Here is a 25,487-nt window from a genome sequence, read left to right on the forward strand (position 1 = left end):
GCACACAATTTCTGGATGATCCAAATATTCAAGTCATTTTTTTCTTTCATTAAATAACCAATACTCATACCCTACGGCTTCCCAAGCGGCTTTCCAAGTCTCTAAATTGATGTAGTATAGCTAAGCTATGAGGTTCTTCTTGATTCACCAGACACTTTGGGCTTAAGAATTTTGAGATTATTACTCAAGATTTCTGAAGGATATCTAGAGGAGGTAGAGAAAAATTTGCACCCATTTCAAGGATTGATTAGAAAATGAAGGGGTGCCTTCCTTTTGTACTGACCCTAGAGAAACCAAGGACTAGTGTTCACACACTTTGCTTTAAAATGACACCACAACCTGAGATGAGAGTTACTGTCGCCTCCTCTTTTTCCAGGGCCATGAAACATGCACAGTAGCAACTACTACATATATGTATTTTCAGGGCCTCATTTTCTGCATTAAAACAAAGAAAGACAAAAACACAGCCTCAAACTCAGATAAGAAGGTAGACAAGGACCTACAGGCGAGGTATTTGAGGAGTGGCACTACTGAGTTATTAAGATAAAGGGGTTCAGTAAGTTAGAAGCTCCTGTAACATAACCAAATCCAGAGAGAGAGCCCAGCAAACTCAAATGTGGTTTCACTTTGACCTCCATCTTCACTTTTGTCATCTGTTTATTTGCTCAGTAGATATACTTTAATCTGCACTCTTTACCAAATTAATTTGTGTTAATCAATTAATGTTTACTTTAGGTTATAAATGTATATACTTTAAAAAAGTCTAATAGTTCTATGCTGCTGCTGCTACTGCTAAGTCGCTTCAGTTGTGTCCGACTCTGTGTGACCCCATAGACAGCAGCCCACCAGGCTCCCCCGTCCCTGGGATTCTCCAGGTAAGAACACTGGAGTGGGTTGCCATTTCCTTCTCCAATGCATGAAAGTTAAAAGTGAAAGTGAAGTCGCTCAGTCGTGTCCGACTCGTAGTGACCCCATGGACTGCAGTCTACCAGGCTCCTCCGTCCATGGGATTTTCCAGGCAAGAGTAGGGTGGAGTGGGGTGCCATTGCCTTCTCTAAGTCAAAATAAAAATACATTAGTCTCAGTACCTCACTTCCGCTATATTTCTGCTCCCCAGAAGCAACCACTTTTACCTCTCTTATTATTTTTTAATTTAATTTTTCTTTTATATTGTGGTATAGTTGATTTATAATGTCATGTTAGTTCCAGGCATATAGCAAAGTGGTTCTGTTACACATATATCCAATCCTTTTTATATTCTTTTCCCATATCAGTTACTATAGAATATTGAGTGGAGTTCCCTCTCCTGTTCGGTAGGTCCTTGTTGATTATCTATTTAATATATAGTGGACTTCCCTAGTGGCTTAGACAGTAAAGAATCTGCCTGCAAAGTAAGAGACCTGGGTTCAATTCCTGGATTGAGAAGATTCCCTGGAGAAGGGAACGGCTACCCATTCCAGTATTCTTGCCTGGTGAATTCCATGGACAGAGGAGCCCAGTGGGCTACAGTGGATGCGATCCCAAAGAGTTGGACATGACTGAACGACTAACACTCTCACTTTTCATATGTTAATCTCAAACTCCTAATTTATCCCTCCCTGCCCCCCTACCTTTCACCTTTAGTAACCTTAACTTTGAAAACTGTAAGTTTTCTATGTCTGTGGGTCTATTTCTGTTTTGCAAATAAATTCTTCTGTACCATTTTTTTAGATTCTACATATAAGTGATAGAATGTAATATTTGTCTTTCTCTGTCTGACTTACTCCACTTAGTATGATGATCTCCATGTTTATGCTGCTGCAAATGGCACTATTTCACTCTTTTTTTATGGCTGATCAATATTCCATTGTATGTATGAACCACTTATTTTTCCATTCATCTGTTGATGGACATTTAGGTTGCTTCCCACATTCACCACTTTTAATAGTTTCTTCTTGATAGTTTACTCCATATTTTCAATTAATATACATACTCCTTGATTTAAAAAAAATAGATATTCTCCAAAATTTTCCTGTGGTAGCTAGCCTTCAAGACAACTCTCAATAATTCTCATCTACTGGGTCAGGGTCTTGTATAGTCTCCTTCATCCTTGAAGAGGTCTGAGTGGCTCATGTAACCAGCAGGGCATCGTGGAAATGTTGATGTGGGAGTGCCATAGATAGGTTGTAAAACACACTGGCTCTTCTACCTTGCTCACTCAGGGATCACTCACTATGCGGAAACCAGCTTCAATGCTGTGAGGACATTCAGGCAGCTCTGTGCAGTGGTCCATGTGGTGAGGTCCATATATGCTGGCCTCCTGCCAACAGCACCAACCTGCCAGACAAGTGAATGAGCCCCTTTGGATGTTAATCCTCCAGCCCCATTTAAGTCTTCCAGCCACATTTGACTACAATTAGTCCCAACATTTTGACTAAAACTTTATGAGAAACCCTGAGCTAGAACAATAACTAAGCTATTCTCAAATTCCTGACCCACAGAAAAAGTATGAGACCATAAATATTTACTGTTGTTTTAATATCTAAGCTTTGGAATAACTTGTTTTGCAGTAGTTGATATTATATATTTACTGTAATAGAAAGTGAATGTTTAGCTCTCCTTTAAGCCCCGACCTCCATCCCTATATACATACAAATTCACACTTCTTTCTTCTTCCTTTTGATAACACTATTTGTTGCCCATATTATGTATATATAATTATTCATGGCAGAGTCACACAGCATTAACTTACTGAAGGCAAAAGAAAAAAAAAAACACAAAAAAACAGTGGTTTAGTGTGCTGCTGCTGCTGCTAAGTCGCTTCAGTCGTGTCCGACTCTGTGCGACCCCAGAGAGGGCAGACCACCAGGCTCCCCTGTCCCTGGGATTCTCCAGGCAAGAACATTGGAGTGGGTTGCCATTTCCTTCTCCAATGCAAGAAAGTGAAAAGTGAAAGTGAAGTTGCTCAGTCGTGTCCGACCCTCAGCGACCCCATGGACTGCAGCCCTCCAGGCTCCTCCGTCCATGGGATTCTCCAGGCAAGAGTACTGGAGTGGGGCGCCATTGCCTTCTACGGTGGTTAAGTGTAGTTGGGACATAAAGTGTGGCCAGGGTACATAAATAGAAACCATTGGTTGAAGAAAATAAAGCTTAAAAGGTAAACTGATTTATATTCTCAAGACCCTGGTGAGGCAGATCAAGTCACTTAAACTTGATTCTGTGGGCAATGAGAACAAAGAGAGAGTTGCATGCAAATGGGTAAAATGATTCAGTTCACTTTTTAAGAAGGCAAAGTTGATAATGAACAACAGGAGTAACACTAGAGTAATACTAGGGAAAGACTGTGGAATTAACTTCAAGCAGACATAATAATGATAAAAGGGGAATATATTGGCAGGACCTCTCAGGGATAAAAAATCCACATGTTTTGTAAAACTAGTGGATGTACAATGCAAGGTGAGAATGAATAAGGCAAGGATGATTTGGGGTTCTGTCCTGGGGATGACAGAATAAAGCTATAATTTCTATTTATATGGCATGTCACAATTTACAAAACTCGTGTATAGTGCAGTCAGTTATTTCAGCTACCTTGTGATAAATTAATATGTATTAAATAACAAATAGGGTTAGTATAGGAATGTTAAAAAGACCCTAATCACTACTAAATCATTTCTTTGTGAAGACACTCTACTTAGTTTTTCCCAGTCAACTTTTTCTCCTGATAAAGTAGAAGTTGACATGTGTTCGCCTTTTTAAACATACTTGTCTATATCTATTCTCCCCATGTTACTATTATACATAAATGGATTTTTAAAACAGTTTATTCAGTGGGCATGTGTATAGTGGCTTGAGCCTCTGTGTCTCTGAAAAAAGTAATTTAGATAGTACTTCTGAGATTTGAGTATATGAGTCATCTGAGGATCCTGATAAAGTGCAGATTCTAACTCAACAGGTATTGGATTGAGCCCAAAATCCTGCATTTCTAACAAGCTCCTGTGATGTCAATGCTACTAGTCCAAGGAATACATTTTGATTAGAAATGTTTTATACTAAAGTCATATGTGTATCTGCACCCCCACACACTCATTCAAAGTGCTTAAGCAGTTGTACCATTTGGGGACATATAATATATCTGATTTCAATTTTAAAACAGCAACAATTTTTGCACAGGTTTCAAGGTAGACAATAGTTGCTGCCAATTGTATATATGCTTATTCTCAGTAATACAAGTGCATTCCATTTCTGCCTGTGTTGGCAAGCATTCCCCTAAAGGTTTCTAAACACATCAATGATCTTTTTTCAAGAAGAGCTCCATAAAGAACCGCCTCATTGTTAGTTGTTCATTAGTAGTTCTTTTACTGACAACTTGGACATACGCCTCTTAATTTTGCAAGTATTTTAAAATTAAAATTACTTCCAAAGCATTTCAAATACTTCTTCTGGCAATAACATCTGCTTGGAAGCAGAATTCTAACTCTCCTCCCACAGGTCTCTTCTTTTATGATTCCATAGCCTTGTGGGTTCTCTTAATAGTCTGAATTCCACAATATAATTCATGTGTGTTGAAAGACATCTGAAATCATTGACATGCCTCAGGGTCTCAGAATTAAGCAACTATCAGCTCTGTCCTCATGTAATTGGGCATGCTTGGGTCCATCTCAGAAATTCCTTCTTTCTCTTTCTCCTTCTGCTTTCTCTTATAGGAAACCCATTTATGGTTCAGACAAGTTTTTCAAAGGACACATTTTTATCCCTGTAGAAGTACCTCAAGTCAAACTTCAATGGATGAACAATAGCTCTTTGCATACATGACAAAGAAGTAACCTTGAAGGCAATGATTGATTTTTATGAGATTCTAAGCAAGAACTCAGTCACCCTGGAGAAAGAAAATCTCCTGTCTGCTGCTTAGGCATTGTGTGGGTGCATGCATGCTCAGTCATGTCTGACTCTTTGTGACCCTATGATCTGTAGCCCACCAGGCTCCTCGGTCCGTGGGATTTTCCAGGCAAGAATACTGGAGTGGGCTGCTGTTTCCTCCTCCAGGGGTCTTCCCCACCGAGGAATTGAACCCATGACTCCTATATCTCCTGCATTGCAGGTGGATTGGTTACCAATGAGCCATCAAGGGACTTAGGCATTGAAAGTCCTTTATCTTCCTCTTTGCCAGATAGCTATAAGAGATATGTTGAAAAGGATAGGCTAATCAGTGGTGGTACTAATTTCTCAAAAGGTCTTGGGAATCTTTGAGTTGGATGGCCCACAGAAAATATGTTGCTTAACCTCCTATCTGATTTAGGAATCCTTAACACGGCATCTTTAACATTCAGTCAAAGTGCCACGAGTACTTTCTGTAGGGGTGAGATCCTAGCTGGACAGCTCCAGTTGTTAAACTTCTGCAGCTGGGAGCAGTCATGAGCATTTCCTGAAGCTGCTCTGATGTTTCATACTATTCTGCTCTCACCTTCTGTGCTCGTTTTAGATGTTCTCGTCTTTTCAATTTTGCCATGTTAATTCCTATTTACTGCTTTTAGTATTGCACCTTAAAGTCTTCTCAAATTACTCAAATTTAGTTAGGAACTTAATACCAAAATAGAGCAAAACCTGAACTTTGACTTCAAAGACTATATCTCACCACTGAATTTTGAACTTCAGAAGCACTTCCAGTTTCTAACACTGTACTGCCCTCGTAAGGAAAAGGTGTGCGTCCAATGGTGATAAAGTTCATCTCACCATTGGATGCACACCTTTGCTCTCCCATTTTTAGATGCACCCATGAAGAGTTAGACTATGTGCATCAGGCCACACGTACTGGTAGAGACCCAGCTGGGCATATAGCCCAGGAAACTTGGCTCGAGGTCTTGGTGTGCTTCTTACCACATGACCATCATTTCTGACAAATATAAAATCACATAGTACTTGTCCTGCTGAAACATGCAGGAGACAACACACGTTGGCAAAGTAGACTAGCCAGTGTATGTTAAGCAAATTTCTTAGCTGAATAACGTGCAGTTTACAAGATTCCTGTTGCCATGGACTGAATGGTCCACATTTTGTTAATGTTATCATGGCACAGGGTATCTGTGAGGGTCTTTTTAAAACAAATCGCCTTAATAGTCACATTCTTGGCTCTTGTCTTGCCAGACATAGATTTTGCTCCAATGGCATCTTTCTAAGAAGGCACTACTGACTGTTGGCAGCAGCTACTGCTGCATTTAAATTCTTCATGGCCTCTAAGCTGTGCCCTCCAATATGTTTCCTGAGAAGCTAAGCTACTCTTAGCTTAAAATTTCAACTATATGCTTCTAAACCTGAAACAGATGTTATCTTGGCTGCTGTCATTTGTCATGAGCGTCTCTCTTTGTATTATACACAAGATAGATAAAAGGCAGGTAATTTGTTGCCTCACTTTGTAGAGAAAGGAAAAAAAGGGAGAGAGAGTGAAACAAGAGAAAGAGATAGAGAGAGACTAAATATATAAATTAGAGGAATGAAGCCACATGGAGACAGAAAAGTACAACCACTTGAGCATCTATTATCCTAATATCATATGCTATAGTTTGGCTACTACTGACTTGCCTGGCATCTCTTTTGAATCATATTTGTGGCCACCCAGATTAACTCTGTGAGCTGTTCTTTTGATTTAATATCAGCTTGCTCTTTTCAGCTCCCATGTCATTTACTGTTTTTAAAAGAAATGTACTGCTTGTTACTCAACCTTCTGTGTTTTCAAGAACTCACAGTCCCCTTTTTTTTCTCCTTTTTGTATGGGAACCAGGAACTAGAAAGCATTAAATGAGGAAAATTAACCACTCAGAAAAGGTGGAAGCCCAGAGAAAAAAAGGCTTGTCTTTTATGGTTTGTACTTGGTAAGCTGTGGGTGTGACTCAATTTCCTCACCACCCACATAAAAAGGTTGCCACCCAATCACTGTTTTTTCTATCCAAAACCCCTCCCCTTTGATTTTGGCTAGGAGAGACCCTAAGAAAGACTGCCCTTTCTGGACTGCTGCAGACTGTGACATATAAAAGCTGTTAGCTGCTCCTGTAGCCAGCAGCACTCAAACCTTGTAGAGTTTTGCTCTCTGAGATTTGTAATAAGACACACTCCTCTCACAAGAGTTCATGCCTACAACCTAGCAAAGAACTTTACATTTTTGGAAGAATACTATATTCATTTTGGCTTTGTGCAGAGGTAAGCTATTTAGCTCAACAAGTTTATTTTGCATGCATTGTTTTTAAAGTAGCTCACATTTTTACTTTTTTAGAAGTGAGATTGGGTTATTATAACTTTTTTGTATCTATTCTATTACTGGGTGTCCATATATGTTTGGGGGACATTATTATCACATTCTCTGTTATTACCTGTGATGCAGTTTTCCTTTCACTCTCAAGATGAGTTTCAATTCCTTAAGTTTTCCCTCTGAAAATAAATATGCAGTAATGCATTCTGTGACTCAGGCATTTGGGGTAAATGACTCACATTCAGTTTAGGGTGAGTAGCCATGCTGTTTATTTTTCTCTAGCTACAGGAAGTTCCTCTTAGGGGTTTGCCTCATAACACCAAGTAAAATGTACAGAGACCACTACAGGTTGTCTCCTAGGCTTGACTTCAACATTTGTTTGGATTTTTTGAAGACAGTCTAATCAAGCACTGATTTTGTAAATTCATACCCTCTGGCCCTATTGTTGTTGTTGTGTTTTTTTTTTTTCCTTTCATAGACCCTAACTCTACTTTTCTGCTTTAAGGCAAAGTAAACTCCTGGCCTCTTCCTCTCCACCTCTCAAAATGATAGCAATCTCTGCCGTCAGCAGTGCACTCCTGTTCTCCCTTCTCTGTGAAGCCAGTGCCGTCGTCTTACTCAATTCCACTGACTCATCCCCGCCAACCAATAATTTCACTGATATTGAAGCAGCCCTGGAAGCACAACTAGACTCTGCGGATATCCCCAAAACCAGGCGGAAGCGCTACATTTCGCAGAATGACATGATCGCCATTCTTGATTATCATAACCAAGTTCGGGGCAAAGTGTTCCCACCAGCAGCAAACATGGAATATATGGTAAGAGAAATGTGTTTTCTTTGAATTCTGAGGGAGAACACTTTGTTTAAGGTGTATGTTGAGAGGATCCAAAGAGTTTGTGTGTTAAAGGATATGGGGCTTTTTGCACCTTTTATCTTAGGGAAGGTTCTGAAGTGCCTGGTAAATTAAAGACTGTTCTATCATAGAATTAAAAGGGAGGGAAGGTATCTAATATTTTTGTGTGAGTTCCATAACCCTTGATGAAACAGGTCTTATATGAGAAAGAGATAAAGAGTGGGGTATGATGACTGATCACATTTGGAAGGTCCTCCTTAAAAAAAAAAAAAAAAAGTCACAGGGAACTTTTTCTGTGCTTTGTTGGTCTAATAGTCATATTTATCAACTAAAATATTTCTTGAAAATAATTTTTTTAAATTATAGGTTTTGTGTGCATGATTTATTCTCTGGGTAGGTGTCTCTTCCCTTTCTTGGACAAAGCTGCTTCTGACACTAATCTATTTGTATTCTCAGAGAACATGCTGACTTTTTCCTCCCTGTGATTTAATGCTTTGTCGTTCAGATAACAGCAAAGCCAGCACATTTGTGCAGTGTTCCAACTTGCCTTGAACACATTCTTTGCTCTCTCTTAAAAACAAAACAAAACAAAACAAAAAATAGGCTCTCTGTGTTTAAGTTGTTTTACTTAGAAAGTTTTTTTTTTTAAGTTGATATTAAAAGAGTAGATGTCTTTTTAAAGTTTCTTAATATTTGGTTTTGAATTTATACAAGGTTATGGTTAAACTTCCAGCACCTCCCAAGAGCACAGCTTGGAGCCTGTTTAAGGCAATGAAGACCACCAATATGGTATTTCTAAGCTGGGGTGGGGGAGGTGGTATCCCTAACAACTTTTTATAAGTGCTGACCTAAATTTAGGGATTTCTGTCAGTTTTTAAATTTCTTTCTTTTATTTAATTAAGCTTTTTAATTGTAGATATCATTGTCACAAGAAAAATAAAGACTTGCCAAATGTAAGAGAGTCATGGTTCATAGAAGTACAATTCAGACTTTACTAAAAGGCATTTTTCTAGGATTTCTTAATGAAACTGGAAAAGAAGATATAATTCCTTGTGTGTGAGGGGCAGTACAGTCTCATAATTAAGACTGTGGAGCCTGGAATATAAATGCTTGGGTTCAAACCTCAGTCCTGGAATTATAAGTTGAATGAGTTCATTACCTAATTCTGTTTTATTTTCATCATCTCTAACATGAAGATAAAAGTATTATCTGCCACAAGGGGTTATTATGGGGAATGTATGAGCTGAAGGGTAGAACAATTAGACTAGATCCTACAGAAAAATAATGTTTAAGAAACATTAGTTTTTATGCGTGCCTGTGAACTTACTGAGAAACATGCCCAGTGAAAACCTGTTCTGATCTAAAAATAGGAGCAGTTACTCACATTGAACAGGTGTTTCTAGAAGTGATGCCCAGATATAGGAAGGAGAGGAATAACCATGTTTTCAAGCATCATACATTTTATGATACGTAAGATTCTGAGCAAGCTCTAAAAGGTACGCTCTCCAGACTGCAGGTTTAGGGAGTACTACTTGACGGTGATCACATCACTATGCAGACTAAGGTGAGGATCAAGACAAATGAACTGGCTTTGGAGAGAGACTCATCTTGGTTGAAATCCTAACTGTGCTGCTTGTTTTGTGGCCTTGTGCAAGTTGCTTAATATACATAAGAGTGAACTTCCTTCTCTGTAAAATGGGAACAACAATTTATATAATAGCCAATCAATATGTAGTGTAATTTAGTATTTCAATAATATGGAGGGAAGAGGGATGATCATGAATAATATGTAGGGTACAACACAGTGGAAATGCATTTTAAAAAGCCATATTTTTCCAGTTATGTTTTTCCCCACTGATCACAAATTGATTCCACATGCAATTATTAAATTGCATCTATAAGCCGAAGATTTGGTTAATTGTTTCCATAGATGATCTCATTTGATAGCTCACAGTCTCCCTATGAGGTTAAGATTATGATCCTCATTTTACAAATGAGATCATTTAGGCCCAGAAAAGTTAATGACTAGGCAAAGGTGGTTTGGAAAATGAATAGTATCACTGGAATTATAATTTAGGTCTGTGCAATTTCAAAGCCTATGCTTGTATTGGGGGGCATCTTTCCATTTGTTAGATTGAGCAAATACTACATTGGGGGAACTGCTGGAGATGCTAGGATATCTGTTTCCTCCTTTATGGTGCCAGCTGAAATCATATAGTTTTCATATTCTGTTTGACATCCCTTTCTTATTATTTGCTTTTGAACTATGGGAGCTACTATATATGATTTATTTTGTAAGAACCAGATACAATGCTAGTTGTATGGCAAATGCTTTATAAATCTTCCTCCACTTAGTAAGGGTGCCCTTGGTGCCTCAGATGGTAAAGAATCTGCCTGCAGTTCAGGAGACCCAGGTTTGATCCCTGGACTAGGAAGATTTTCTGGAGAAGGGAATGGAAACCCACTCCAGTATTCTTGCCTGAAGAATTCCATGGACGGAGGAGCCTGGTAGGCTATAGTCTACCAAAGGGGTACAAAGAGTCAGACACATCTAACACTTCCACTTCCTCTTTCCTTAGTAAAGAATGAAAAACAGTAGTATAGTACTATACTATAAAGTAAAGTAACATTGTCTCAAGTTGTCATGTAAATACTCCATATAGTTCATCACACATATATTTATTCACTTACTGTTTATTGAGCATTTACTATATGTGAGACACTATTCTAAACACCCAGGATAAATTTGTGAATAAAAAAGATACTCCTTGGCCCCCTGGGTGAGGATTCAGACAATAAACAAGATCAACAAATTACATAGTATGTCAGAAAGTGATAAGTTTATGAAGAAAAATAAAGCAGGTTGAGGTTTAGATATTTCATAGTGTAATCATGAAGGGCTCCCTTAGAATGTCCTAGAGACACGGGAGGGAGGGAACCACATGGATAGATGAGGGAAGACTCTTCCAGACAGAGGGAAGAGCCTGAGTAAAGCCTCTAAGGTGGGCGGGAGGGGAGCAGATTAGTTCAGTTAGAAAAACATGGTAGGTTTAGAGAATTCCTGTCTCTGTGGGGCTTCCCAGGTGGCTCAGGGTTAAAGAATCCACTGCCAACACAGGAGACGTGGGCTTGATCCTTGGGTTGGGAAGATCCCCTGGAGAAGAAATGGCAATTCACTCCAGTATTCTTGCCTGGAAAATCCCATGAGCAGAGGAGCCTGGTGGGCTGGTCAGAGGAGCATGGCGCCTGGTCCATGGAGTAGCAAAAGAATCAGACATGACTTAGCAACTAAATAACAACAAAAGTCTCTATGAGTAAATGGACCAGCTGAAATTATTCACTGGATCCCTCTGGCAGACTCAGAGAAACTTTGAGGGAAGTAAAACTTTGAGGTCAGAGCAGGAATGTTCAGTTCAGCTCAGTTCAGTTCAGTCGCTCAGTCGTGTCTGACTCTTTGTGACCCCATGAATTGCAGCACGCCAGGCCTCCCTGTCCATCACCAACTCCCGGAGTTCACTCAGACTCACGTCCATTGAGTCGGTGATGTCATCCAGCCATCTCATCCTCTGTCGTCCCCTGCTCCTCCTGCCCTCAATCCCTCCCAGCATCAGGGTCTTTTCCAGTGAGTCAACTCTTCTCATGAGGGGGCCAAAGTACTGGAGTTTCAGCTTTAGAATCATTCCTTCCAAAGAACACCCAGGACTGATCTCCTTTAGAATGAAAAATGGTCTGGTTGGATCTCCTTGCAGTCCAAGGGACTCTCAAGAGTCTTCTCCAACACCACAGTCCAAAAGCATCAATTCTTCAGTGCTCAGCTTTCTTCACAGTCCAACTCTCACATCAAGTGACTTTAACCCCCAGGTCAGGTGAAAAATACAAATCTCAGTTGAACATACCTACTTTTAATTTGTTTAACATTGCTTTGGATTGTGAACTATTTGAAAGTAAGTTCCATTCCTAACCTCAAATATAGGCCTCGGAAACTGAGGATACTTATCTCACTGTTGCTCCAAGCTCTGTGTTCAAACTGTCCCCTTCGGTGGGTGATAGTACCGTAGGACCCTCACAGAGGATGTCATTCAGCTCAAGGCTCCTTCTAATTGCACCAGCCTGACCTGAAATCACCTTCATTCACAACTTTTCTAAGACTTTTCCCGTGCTATTTCCTCACCTTCTACTGTCTTCTCCTTAACTTGTGTGTGTGTGCTCAGCTGTGTCCTTCTCTTTGCAACCCCATACACTGTAGCCTACCAGGCTCCTCTGTCCGTGAGATTTCCCAGGCAAGAATACTGGAGTGGGTTGCCATTTCCTTCTTCAGAGGATCTTACTGACCCAGGAATCAAACCCAAATCTCCTGTGTTCTTTAAGAATGTTTTGTTCTTTATTGACACTTCCTATATTCACAGCCATATTTGATCTCTCCTTTGAGTCACTGTAACCTATTATGTCTATCATACTGCTCTCATCAAAATCAGATCCAATTTATAGTTATTTGTATATTTCCTGCAAACTTCCTAATTTTAAGCTTTTATTTTCTTGGGAAATTTCTTGTGTACAAACAGTAATCAAGCATTATTTGGTGAATTTATTTGAAATCCCTATGAATTGTTATATGTTTATAACTTGGATCAATTTTGATATTATTATTTATAATTAGAGTTCACTCATCATCTATAATAATATTTTATCTTGTGCACCTAAAATACAAAAGTTTTTCAAAATTTGAAAAAAGAAATCCCCTTAAAATTAACTGATTTTTTTTATTCTTCAAGTACTTGATTATGTTCATATATGCTTGAGTGAATTAAGTGGACACAATTTGAACATGAGATTGGTGACATTCATATTATAGTGTATAATATTTTCTTTGGGTATATTGGCCATGATTTTAGTGGAAAGCACGTACTTAGACATATTTAATTTTCCAAACACTGTATCCTGTCAAAAAATAATAGATAGAGTTTAAGATACGCAAGTCAAACTCTTGGCTTCTATTCTACAATTAGTTTCTTGACAAATTTCCAGAGCTGCTTGGACACCAGCTGTTTTTCATTCTTCCTAAGGGCAACTTAAACTATGACTCTAAACCACAAACCACACTAGTTTCTCAGAATACGAGTCATCCTTAAAAGAATAAGATTATAAGACTCACACATGGAGTAAAATGTGTAGGATATTTCTTGAATTTAAGTCAGTTGAATGAATTTTTAAAAATGTGAAGTCCTTTTGTGAGAGGATAAGAGCCAAAGATAACAGAAATCTTTGTATTTAAAGTGTAAACAAAACAGGAAAAACAAACATGGAGAAAAAAAAGAAAACCCTAAGCACACTGTAAGACACAATATGAAGTGAAGTGAAGTGAGGTCGCTCAGTCGTGTCCGACTCTTTGCCACCCCATGGACTGTAGCCCACCAGGCTCCTCCCTCCATGGGATTCTCCAGGCAAGAGTACTGGAGTGGGTTGCCATTTCCTTCTCCAGGGGATCTTCCCGACCCAGGGATCGAACCCGGGTCTCCCGCATTCCAGGCAGACGTTTTAACCTCTGAGCCACCCAGTGTAAGACACTGCTGTGTAAGATTGATGTGATAAAACAGTACAGACAAATACCAAAATACCATGGAGAAGTCACAGAAAGAAGAGGTAATCTATAGTTGCAAAATCATGACAGGCTATTTGGAGGAAGGGTATTTGAAATAGATGCTCAGGAAGGGGCAGGATTGATTGTTACAGTAAGTAAATCAGTACATGAACAAAATCACCAGGAGAGAAAAAGCATAGCACATTATCCACGTTGTCAAGGATATTGAGAACAGATTGAGGATCACTTAATACAAGAGCAATTAGGGAGGCCATGGAGGCCTTATATCCGGGTCAAAGGTGCAGAGAAAGGTGGCACCTGGAAATTGAGGGAGTTTAGATTGGCTGTGAAGATCAGCCAAGAATTAGCAACCATTGAATCAGTGGGGCCATTCTTTTAGCAAAGGTAAGGAGGAGCTGGGCTTCCCTGGTGGCTCAGTGGTAAAGAATTCACCTGCTAAGGTAGGATACACAGGTTCGATCCCTGGAGAAGGAGATGTTGGCCCACTCCAGTATTCTTTTTGCTTGGGAAATCCCATGGACAGAAGAGCCTGGCAGACTACAGTCCATGGGGTTGCAAAAGAATCCTACACCACTTAGTGACTAAAACAACAACAAAGGAGAAGCTGGACACCTACACCTACACACTTTGACAGGTATGAACAGCTAATGGAAATGGTTCATAGGCACATGTGATAGCAGTCTTCATAGATGAGAGAATGGTGGAAAGACACGTAGGGGACAGCATGAAGATAATGATGGGTATGAGCTAAAACCTTAAAACTAAAAAAGCATAATGTAATTTCAAGAAGCCAAAGTTGCTAAATTGATAATATGGCCAATTTTGTTTGTTTGGTGCCTGCAAATATTACTTGCAGAGCTAAGGGAGTAAGTCTTCCTATATTTTTCTGGAGAAGAGAAAAATACTAGTTTCCAAGTCACAGCAGGTGGTAAAGTTACAGAAAGCATGACTCAAACGAGTGAATGGAGAAGAGATTAATCTGTCCTCAGAAACAGCACAATAAAGTATTGGCCTACAGTAATTTATGTCTTGAGAATAAGGAAAAACTCAAGTTTTGTTTATTTGGGCTTCATGTGGAAGAAAATGTGGATAATATAAATGACTTTTTTCCCTTTATTCAATAGTTGACTAAACATCTGTGATGTCTATCCTTATCTTTTTTTTTTTAATGAAATCATATACTGTACTAGATGGCACATTTCCTCTCATTTGGGAAGGATAACTCAGTTTCCCTTTTATAAACATGAGTAACTTGATGTGTCTAACCAATTTTTTTTTCCAATGAGTGCTTTTCTGACCACTAGAAAGCCTCCTGAGAATGTTGCCAGCCAACAGGGAAGTGAGAAAGGCTGCTGACAGGAAGGCATTTGTCCAGCACATTTGAAACTCCACATTCCTGTTCTCCTACATGTAGAACCTTTTAAGTGTCTTGGCTTCAAACGGAGACCAGGCATATTTTACAGGAATTTTCTCCCCAGGTGCGTGTTGCGTAGCATTTCTAAGTTAGTATTGCTTACATATGAATGTTCAGCTCTCCACTTGTGTAGCCAGCTGAAGGCAAGGACATTTTTGTTTGTGATTGTTTTGAATACAGGCTCCAAGAAGTGCAAATGTGAAAACGTTATCAAGCTGTGATTCAGAGCCCCACCATGCTTGCAAGAAGAGCTTTGAATCACACATAGGCTACATATGTGTGGACCATATTTCCTAGTATTCAACATTGCTTTTTCTGGTGGCAAATAATATTTGACCACATGCCATGGTATAGGAAATAATTTTATTATATTTCTGCTATTCGTTGGTGGTGTTCAGTCGCTAAGTTGTGTTTGACTCTTTGCGACCCCATGGACTATAGCATGCCAGTCTCCTCTGCCCTTCACTACCTCCTGGGGTTTGCTCAGGTTCATGTCCATTGAGTTGGTGATTCTATCTAAACACCTCATCCTCTGCTGCTGCCTTCTCCTTTTGCCTTTTGACTATTTGTAGAACCTAGAATCATTTCTGTCCCACAGAGAACACTCACTCAAAATGTGTGGAACAACTGAATGACATCTTCTAACTTTTGCTGGGCATTCCATGTAAAGAGCGTGTAAGTATGGCACTCACAGTCTGCTGGGCAGGAGTCACTTAGTATTTAGTCCCTCATCCACAATATGTATTTATGTGCCTGACAGGCTGAGGGATTCAATGGGGAGCAAAAAGACTTTTTTATAGGAAGTACTGTGAAAACAGACAAGCAAGTGGGCAAAGCAGCGAGCTGAGTGCTAAAGTAGAATAAATAAAGGGTACTTGGGATCACAAGGCACATACCTAGCCCAAACTTGGACTGGGCTAGAGAGGCAGGGAAGACTTCCAAGAGGAAATGATTTCAAATATTAAATATGAAAATAAATAAAAGTTGTGCAGGCAGGAGTGGGAAAAAGGGAATGGGTGGTAGGTGAGGAAGGGTGTTCTGAGAAGGTGCACATACATTGAAGGATAAAATTCAGTGTGGCTTGGACATAGAGGATAAAAGAAAAAGTGATATTTGATGGGGCTGGGAAGGTAAGCAGAAATTTGAATTTTATTCTAAGATCAAGGCAAGCGGTTGAGGGTTTTAAGTTATGGAATTAATTTGCCTTTCAGAAGGGTCATTCTGGCTTTAGGTTGAGAGAGGGATTGGAGAGAGGCAGAAGTAACAGTATAGTCAAGAGACCATTATAATCGCCTGGGGAAGGGAGAATTGGCCTTAGTGATGCTTAAGGTCATAGGGACAAAATGAATTTGGGCCTTGAATCAGTAGGGGTGAGGGATTTATATGAAGAAGTAGCATGAGGATTTATATTGGGGGGCAGCCACGGAGGATACCTCTGTTTTTGACTAAGACAATTAAGTTTCCCTGAGTTGGAGAAGACAAAGTGCAGGTTTCTGGTAGTCATTAGGTAGCTGAAGCTTTGTCATCCAGGCTGCACATCTAGAGAGGTTGAAAATAGTAGCTAGTGTGTGGGAGGGAACATTCTTTCAAAACAAAGAATTTGGGATGGGAATTATGCTTTAGTAATCAGAATGGACCACTTTACATAATGGGGGTAGGGTAGTGTCCTGGAGACAGCATGGATGGATGATTTTATGTCTGGGAATCTACTCAAGAATTTTTGCAAGAAAGTTTCATATATCTTTATTTATTTATTTATTTTATTTTTTAGAATCAGTGCTGAGCCTTAAATCAACATGAATCCAAATCTATTTCAGAGGGCTGGATAGCGCCAGGTCCATCTAGTCTTTCTGACCTACTCAGCATAAGGTTTTGGGGGAAAATTAATCAAAGGACTTCAGAAAAATAGAAGTTGACTAGTCTGGTGTGCCTAATTTAATGTATCTGAAAATGATTTAATAGTCAGTCAATGACCATTAAATAGTTATACTTGAGATGTTTAATTGTCTATGAGAATTTCTAAAGAATGATGTGGGAGGAAGTCAGGGAAGATAAAGACTAACAGTTTAACGTGGTCAAGAGAAATGTCTGGCATAAAATACATCATGGACTGAGGTTTGGAGGGATATGATTTGAATGTTTCCAGTCCATGTAACCCATGGTGTCTAAAATCAGATAGATTTTAGCGTCCAAAAGCATATTTTTTGACACAAATATGGAAGAATGCCCCTAAAGTTGTGTGTTTAGACTAGACTTTTCATGACTCTTAAAATTTCACATCACATACTCCCAACTGAAACAGTCCAGAAATGTTGCTTAAGGGCACAATCTTTTTTTTTTATCCTGCAAAGTGCATCAAATTCACATTTCATAATTTCATTAAATATGAGCGTTCTACCCAATCTGCCTCTGCATTCCAGGGAGAGCATGTTTTCAGCAAACAGTAGGTAGGCGGAAAGGCATTTGAATTCTTCTGACTAAGTGGGCAATAGCAAGATACAGGGTTTACGTGAGTATTGTAAGACAGTTTAACAGTGAAGAAGTCAGGTTTTAGATGATTATAACACTGAGTTGGTAAAAAAAAATTAACCACACATGAAAATGTCTTCCTGGCATATAAGTACAGTATTAAATGATAGCTGGTAGGTATTAACTTCCTGCAAAAGGAGGACTATTGCTAGAATCCATCAATAAGTGGTCTTAAAATTTAAAGATAAATCATATGTTAAAGGGGGATTTAAGGAAGGGAGTTATTACATTTTAAAACTCTGAAACGTTCTCTAATTTTTATCTTCCACTGTTTGATGTTATTTTCCTGGAAGCAAGGTCCTTATTATCTATACACAATTCTGTTTCTGATTAGTTAGTTGCTTCAGGGTTTATCTGTTTTCACCTTATCTGATTGCTTGCTAAATTTAAAGTTTCATGTCTCTTAAACTTCAGGCTGCCAGATATTGCGATTGAAAATGCACCTCACCTTGTCTCCCATTTTAGGCAGCTTTCTAGCTCACAGACCACAACTCTTTCAGTGTCTGATCTTCCGATAATAATATTTACCATTCTGTACAACCTGCCCTGCTAAAACTGTGCTAAATTCTTCTTAGTCACCATCTCGCCTAACCTTCACAGCAGTCTTGTGAAATGGGAACAATTTTCTTTATTTAGAGACAGGAAATTTGAAGTTTGGACAGCGTAAGTAGCTTCCCCAAGGTCACAGAGCAAGTAAATCAAAATGATGAGAGTGCAGTTCTGTCTGACGGCAAAGCCCATGCTTTAAGAGACTATACAGTGCACACTCCCCTCCATGTGTTCATCTCCTGCTCTTGAGCCCACTGGCTTGGGAATGTCTCCACATGCATTTTATCTGAGGACATCACTGAATATTACAAAGTATTTCTTCATGTGGAATCAAATCTTGCTTCCTGTACTCTTTCTAACCTTGGCAGCCACATAGGAAAAGTCTGTATTATGATAGTGTTTCAAGTCTTTGAAGGCTATGAGCATCCATGCATTAGACCTTGACCCCCAATCACCCAGCTCTTTCTAACCCTCCAGCCTTTTTGTGCTAAATACCTATACACACTACCTCTTTCACCCAGAGTATGGCCAGCATAGGGAAGGCGGCATAAAGATATTTGCCTTTTGAAAATCCTGGAAAAGGTAAGAAGTTGTGCCATTAAGGAAATGGAAAATCAAGTCTCCCCCGCTCCCCTCCACCCTTTATGTTACACATACACACAGGAATGCTGCCAGTTAGATCATCTTGGGGTCTGCAAGCAGCTTGGCTCTAAACAAGGAATGCCTTTTACTAGGCTGTTGTCCTTGGTTGGGTTCCAACATGTGTGTTCTCTATTTTTTCTGTAAGAGATGTATCTATTTGCATAATAAACATGTCTGAATAAATAGTTGGCTTTTTTCATGACGGTTGACTTTCTTTTTGTTTACTTATTTTTAAATTAGTTTTTATTGGAGTATAGTTGCTTTACAATGTTGTGTGCTCTTCTGGCAATGAGGTGCATAGAAGTGACATGACCCGACCTGCACAGAGTAGCGATGACAAGTTAATCTTCATTCATTCTACTTTTGTGGCTTCATCCTTTCACATTAGGCTGGCAGATGAGGTAGAACATGCTCCTGCTGTGTCATCTCATATCCTCATGAACCAAACTGCTTATAGATCAAATGTGTATTTTAAATACAGAGTCAACATTATTATCATGGAAAAGGATCGCCTTACCTTTAAAATTTTTTATCTGTTCTTTCTCTAAGATTTCGGGTTCTCAGAATGTTATGTGTGTGTCACTTCTGATATATCATTTAGTAAAGGCATTTAGAGTTCCCTCTGATTTCCGAATAAGCCGCATGTGCCTCATCTGTTCTCTCTTTTCATATCCTTGTCACCACAGACTACGTTCCCTCCTCCTGGAACTGTCATGCTCAGAATGAATGATGTTGTCTTATTTGCATAGCAGCAAACAGGATGATTTCATTACCTCTCTCATTCGTAATTCTGTCTTTCATGAAGGTACAGAGAAAACTGCCTCACAGAGCTTAGCAGTCAGTATCAGTGACAACAAGTCATTTTCCTGATGAAAGGCTATGTTTATTTTTTATCAAATCTTGGATCAATAAGGTACAAGAGCTGAGAGGAAAGAGGGCTTCCCTCACAGCTCAGTTGGTAAAGAATCCACCTGCAGTGTGAGAGACCCCAGTTTAATTCCTGGATGAGGAAGATCTGCTGGAGAAGGGATAGGCTACTCACTCCAGTATTCTTGAGCTTCCCTTGTGGCTCAGTTGGTAAAGAGTCCACCTGCACTGCAGAAGACCTGGGTCGATCCCTGGGTTGGGAAGATCCCCTGGAGAAAGGAAAGGCTATCCACTCTAGTATTCTGGCCTGGAGAATTCCATGGACTGTATAGTCCATGGGGTTGCAAAGAGAGGAAGGACACTGTTCTAAGTCCTTTTAAGTGAAAACTAACTTCTAGAAATGCCCCCCTTTTCCCAAACCTCTTCTGTGGTGTGTGTATGGGGGTGCAGGAGCAGGGTGTGGTGAGTAGGAGTGAGATAGAAGAGGGGAGGCCCAAAGTCCTCTGCAATCAGAATGACACTCCACTGAATAAGCTTTAAACTATCATTTCTAACTGGAAGAACACAGAACAACTTTGTAAGCACACATTCAAAGTCTCCAACTTGGAAATGTTGATTCACTGGGTCCAGGATTGGGCTGGGGATCTGCTTTCTCAAAAAGTTCCCATTGGAGACCCTGGAGTGATTTCCCAGGTGAGAGAAAATATCTGAGATGATGATTTAGGACATAAAACTGAGCTGAGAAAAATATTTTGTGGCTCAAATATGCATTTATTTATCAAGAGACTATATACTAGAAGAATGAATTGTTAAACCGAAAGAATTATTCCAGTGATAATTTCTATATTATCACAAAATTTCACTTGAATACTCACTCAGCACTCATTTTCATAAGACATACTGTGGTCATTGTGGGTGAGCTACAGATGTCTGCAGTGTGGAATGACACTTATTTGGGAATACACATGATTGACTAAGGATGCTTCTAAAGAAGCAGACTTTTAAGTAGCACGTTTTTTGGAAGTGGCTTTATAACATACATTGCATATAGATAATGGGTAATGTATTATATTACATACTAATTAATTTATATAATGTATTGTAATTTATGATTTTTCACTTATTTGTTTGGCAGGGCTTCCCAGGTGGCTTAGTGGTAAAGAATCTGTCTGCCAATGCAGGAGACCCAGGAGATGTAGATTCAATCTCTGGGTCGGAAAGATCCCCTGGAATAGGAAATGGCAACCCACATTTTATCACAAAATTTAGGACAAAGTATTTAAGTGTTTAAGTATTCTTGCCTGGAGAATTCCACGGACAGAGGAGCCTGGCAGGCTACAGTCCATGGGTTGCAAAGAGTTGGACACAACTTAGAAACTAAACAAGTAATTCTTTAACTTGCCTATCTCTTCCCTAAACCATAAGGCAGAGTCCATATCAGTCTTGCTGACTGTTCAATTCACAATACCCAGTGCCTCCCAATAAATACTCAATTACTAGCTGCCTAGATTAATGAATTTTGGCTCAGACGGTACAGCATCTGCCTGCAATGTGGGAGATCTGGTTTTATTCCCTGGGTTGGGAAGATTCCCTGGAGAAGGAAATGGCAACCCACTCCAGTATTCTTGCCTGGGAAATCCCATGGACAGAGGAGCCTGGTGGGCTACAGTCCATGAAGTTGCAAAGAGTTGGACATGACTGAGCAGCTAATACTATTGGTTGATCTGGAAATTTGCATTTCTTACATTTTCCACTGTTGATTAAAACACAGCATCCCCATCTGAGAAGTTTGGTATAAGGAGGTTTGGGGCCAAGGTATCTCCAAGGTCATTGTTTCTTGCCACCATTCATATGTACTAAGATCACTTATCTACAGAAGTGTGTTGGTGACAATGATAATTCCCATTGGAGTTCACAAACTACAGGCCCATCAACCATTCCAATTAGTAGTCATGTTTAACTTGCTCTGCAAGTGTTGAACTGTAAAGAATTTTACATTTAAAAAAGCCATTTGGGAACAAGAATCCACCTGCAATGTGGGAGGCCTGGGTTTAATCCCTGGGTTGGAAAGGTCTCCTGGAGGAGGACATGGCAACCCACTCCATTATTCTTGCCTGGAAAATCCCCACAGATAGAGGAGCCTGTCGGGCAACAGTCCATGGGATCCCAGAGTTGAACACAACTTAGTGACTAAGCACAGCACAGAGGTGGGTACATTTCACATACACATCAGGATTTCTACATTATCCTGGAAAGTTGCAACATTTACAGCCATTATTCCCTCCCTCTACGTGTCAGCATTTGGTTAAAAAGAATAGCATGTTTGGGTATAGGAAAATTCACTCATTTCCAAGTCTCTCTGTCTTTCAAATAATTGTCCAGACATCAAGCAACAGTTGTACTTTTTCATCTTATACCCAATATTTCTTTACTCATTTTCATTATTGGAACAACCCTGAAACCAATCATTGAGGTTGATTACATTTAAACAGCACTTCGGCATTTTCAAAGCACTTGACTAAAGTATAGATTGAGCCATGCATAAATTAAAGCACTGAAAAATTCTTTCCTTTATTTCCTAATCACCAATCCTGTTTAAGTAGTCTTACCTCAAATTTTGAATGTTTTTATTTTATCCATGCCTTCATTAATTTATATATTAAGGCTTTATGTGTATGAAACATTCTCTGAGCTAGGAGTCTTTTTCAATAATTCAGATAACAAAATGATGATGACTTCACTCAAGGTGGTGCCAATAATGGTGATGATCAGTGGGTATAATCTGGATAGACAGGATCTTGATGGTAAGATCAACAAGATTTGCTGACAGAGCATATAAAGATTATTAAGCAAACAAAAAGTAAAGACAGCTATGGATTTTTTGGCCTGAGCAACTATAACAGCAGTTGGTAAACTTTTTCTGGAAAGGACTGGAAGATAAATATGTTTAACTTTGTAGGCCTTGTGGTCTATGCTGCCACTATAACACAGAAACAGCATAGATAATATATAAGCAAGCAGTGGTTCAGATTTGGTGACCCCTGAACTGGAAGAAATAGGGTTACACCATTCACTGATGGGAGGAAGGCTGCCTGCGTTGTTTAGGGAGTAGGGAGTAGGGGTAGGATTGAGAATATTGGAACTCAATTTTGAACTTGTTAAGTAAAGATTTAAAGTGGGTAGATTAGCTTGGAATTCAGTGGAGAAGGATAAAGATATAATTTGGAATAATACCACTAGCTTATAAACAGTATTTCAATGCATGAGACTGGATGTGATTAGCTAAGCAGTGAGTGTAGATGAAACAGGGAAGAGAGGTGGAGAGAGACAGAGACAGAGAGCGAGACAGAGAGGGACATGGCTTGAGCCCTGGGAATCCTTCAGCATGTAGAGGTTAGGGAGATGAGGAAGAAGCAGCAAAGATATGGAGACACAGCAGTCAGAGAAAAACAAGGCAAGTGTGGGGTCATGAAACCAAGGAATGGAAGTGAGTCCAGAAGGAGCAGGTGGTTAGATACTCTAAATGCTGCTGATTAACCAAATAAGATGGTGACTGGGAAATGACCATTGATGATATCGATGAGATCAGTTTGAGTAGAGTGGACACAGAGGGAAACCTGCCTGCGGGTGTGGGCTTGAGTGTGGAAGAGCAAAAATCTAAAATTCTCTGTTAAGACAACACACAAGAAATTTCATTGTAAGAGGAAGAAGAGGAATGATACATTGGAATATGAAGATGAATTTGGGGTCAAGAAAAGGCCTTTTTTGTTAGTTTTTAAGAAATTTATGCTGCTGCCAATGATTGCCTCAGAGTTCTTCTAAAAAAGTACTTTTACATAATCTCTTTATAGAAATTTACCTTCCCAACCTATGTGAAAGGTAGCACTCATCTTACCTGAGGAAAGTCCTTGTTATCCTTGTTTAAACACTTAAAATCACTCAGGACCCCACTTTGATATTTTATGTTATAATGCCATCCCATATCTGTGTTCATTTTTGAGGCTTGAGGGAATTTTTTTTAAATCAAGTTCCTTTAACTACTTCTCTTTTAAAATTCAATCAGTTTAATAGCATTTAATTAATCTAACTAGTGCCAAAAATTCCCCATGTGAAAGCCTTTTCTCTTCCTCTGCCCACTCCACCCCCTCCAGGTTTACCAAGGCTCATTCTTAACACTGGGTCTCAGTTTCCTTCATTGGCCACCTCACAAGCATTTCCACCTAAGGGGAATAAACCCATCAATTCAAAACAGAACCACAGCCATGCCCATGAAGTGTTTTTTAAAAGCTTTTGGCCGCCCTCAGGGGAAATAATTTTTTCATCACTTAATATCTTTTCAATGGCTCTTCCTCACTTCTGTAAGTCACCTCTCCTTTCCCAATCTAACCCAGGAAAAGAACAAAGAACCCCAGCTGAATATTTTTAAACACCAAAAGCTTGTCTATCTAAACTGCCTTTATGTTTTATCTAAATACATGAGAAATGACTGCTTAAAAGTCCAAGAAAACAAGTATCTGTAGGACATGCCATACTGTTTCCAGTGTTGCTATCATAGTATCCTTGACAATAACTGATTTAGAAATATGTCTTCAAAAATTCAGTGTGATATTTTTATTTTTAGTATTTTATGTCTTTGAAGATGGTTACCATGTGCAGAACAGATTTTTTAAGAGGTCATTTTCAAATTTAATATTTATGGTTTTCTACTTTAGCTTCACTTATACATATTTTTGTTCTATGCATAAATCTAGCAAGTTTTGGCAACCACACTTGTTTAATGTTTGTTACTATTTACAAATCTAATTAATTTAAATTTTAAGTTACATTTATAGATTTAACATATTTGACCTTTAGTATTTCACTTGGTTTATTGAAAATCATTTCCATATATTTAAAAGTCTTAAGAGGCTAGGACATTCAGTGACTTTTAAGTTCTAAATTTTGCAATACTGTTTAAAAATTATATCAAGATAGTCTTACAATTTTTAACTTAAAACCACAAATATAAATAATTATTCATGAATACATTTTATATTGCAATTACAAGGCTAACTAGTTGCTTTAATAACCTGTTGCCACATTCTTTTAACCACTATAAATAATATCAAATATGTATAGGTTCCTTACCCAGAAATAGTTATTCTTTTTAGCAACTTATATTTAACTCTTTCAAATGCTTCTACATTTAATTTTTATGCTTGGAATTAAAATATGTTACCCACTTGGAAAAAAAAAAACAAACCAGTATGCCATCTCTAACAATGCTGGGTATACATTCTGAAGTAATTTTTAGGGTTGTCTTTCAGCCGGTCTACGTTTCTTATTGTACAGCAATAATGACTGGGGTTTAAGGAGGGAGCTTTGGATGTCCTGGTGGCCACTGTGCCATGAGTACCAAAACTTAAGGAAATGGCTTATAAAACGACCTCATCTTTGGGCTGGATCATATCATTCTCTAATTCTTCTATTTATGAAAGTCAGTGTCTCATGCTGAGACACTCTGACTCAATTTTGTATTTCTTTGACCCAAGCTCTGAAGATCCCTGGACTGATAAGGATCTGCATTCTTTTCCTGTCTCCTATCTCTTGGAGCCACACTCTTCTAGCAATTAAATAACATCAATTTGAATTCTGGATGTCTCTCATGGCTTAATCAGACTATGTGGTTTCCACAGACAAGGTGCTAAATTTATTTATAAGCACAGTAGCTTATGGTAAACATTTTAGTTCAAAGCTGTATCAATCAATTTACAAGCTGACCAACTAAATAGCTTGTAACACAAAGAATGGAAGAAAGCCATGCAGGGCAGTAGT

At 39.0% G+C, this 25,487-nt stretch overlaps 1 protein-coding gene across 2 annotated transcripts in view; it reads left to right on the forward strand.

Moving 5' to 3' along the window:
- PI15 (peptidase inhibitor 15) overlaps window positions 1-25,487 on the forward strand; it is a 204,784-nt gene that overhangs the window by 160,872 nt on the left and 18,425 nt on the right. Inside the window, exons 1-2 of one of the 2 annotated variants that reach the window (XM_055546315.1) lie at window positions 6,973-7,170; window positions 7,725-8,037. In XM_055546315.1, the coding sequence (XP_055402290.1) occupies window positions 7,765-8,037 (273 nt within the window). In that variant the 5' untranslated portion in view covers window positions 6,973-7,170; window positions 7,725-7,764. Of the gene's footprint in view, window positions 1-6,972; window positions 7,171-7,724; window positions 8,038-25,487 lie in introns of those variants that run through there. The other variant, XM_055546316.1, reaches the window with a different exon arrangement.

Source organism: Bubalus kerabau, chromosome 14 (assembly GCF_029407905.1).
Source record: "Bubalus kerabau isolate K-KA32 ecotype Philippines breed swamp buffalo chromosome 14, PCC_UOA_SB_1v2, whole genome shotgun sequence".
Taxonomy (NCBI): Eukaryota; Metazoa; Chordata; class Mammalia; order Artiodactyla; family Bovidae; genus Bubalus; species Bubalus kerabau.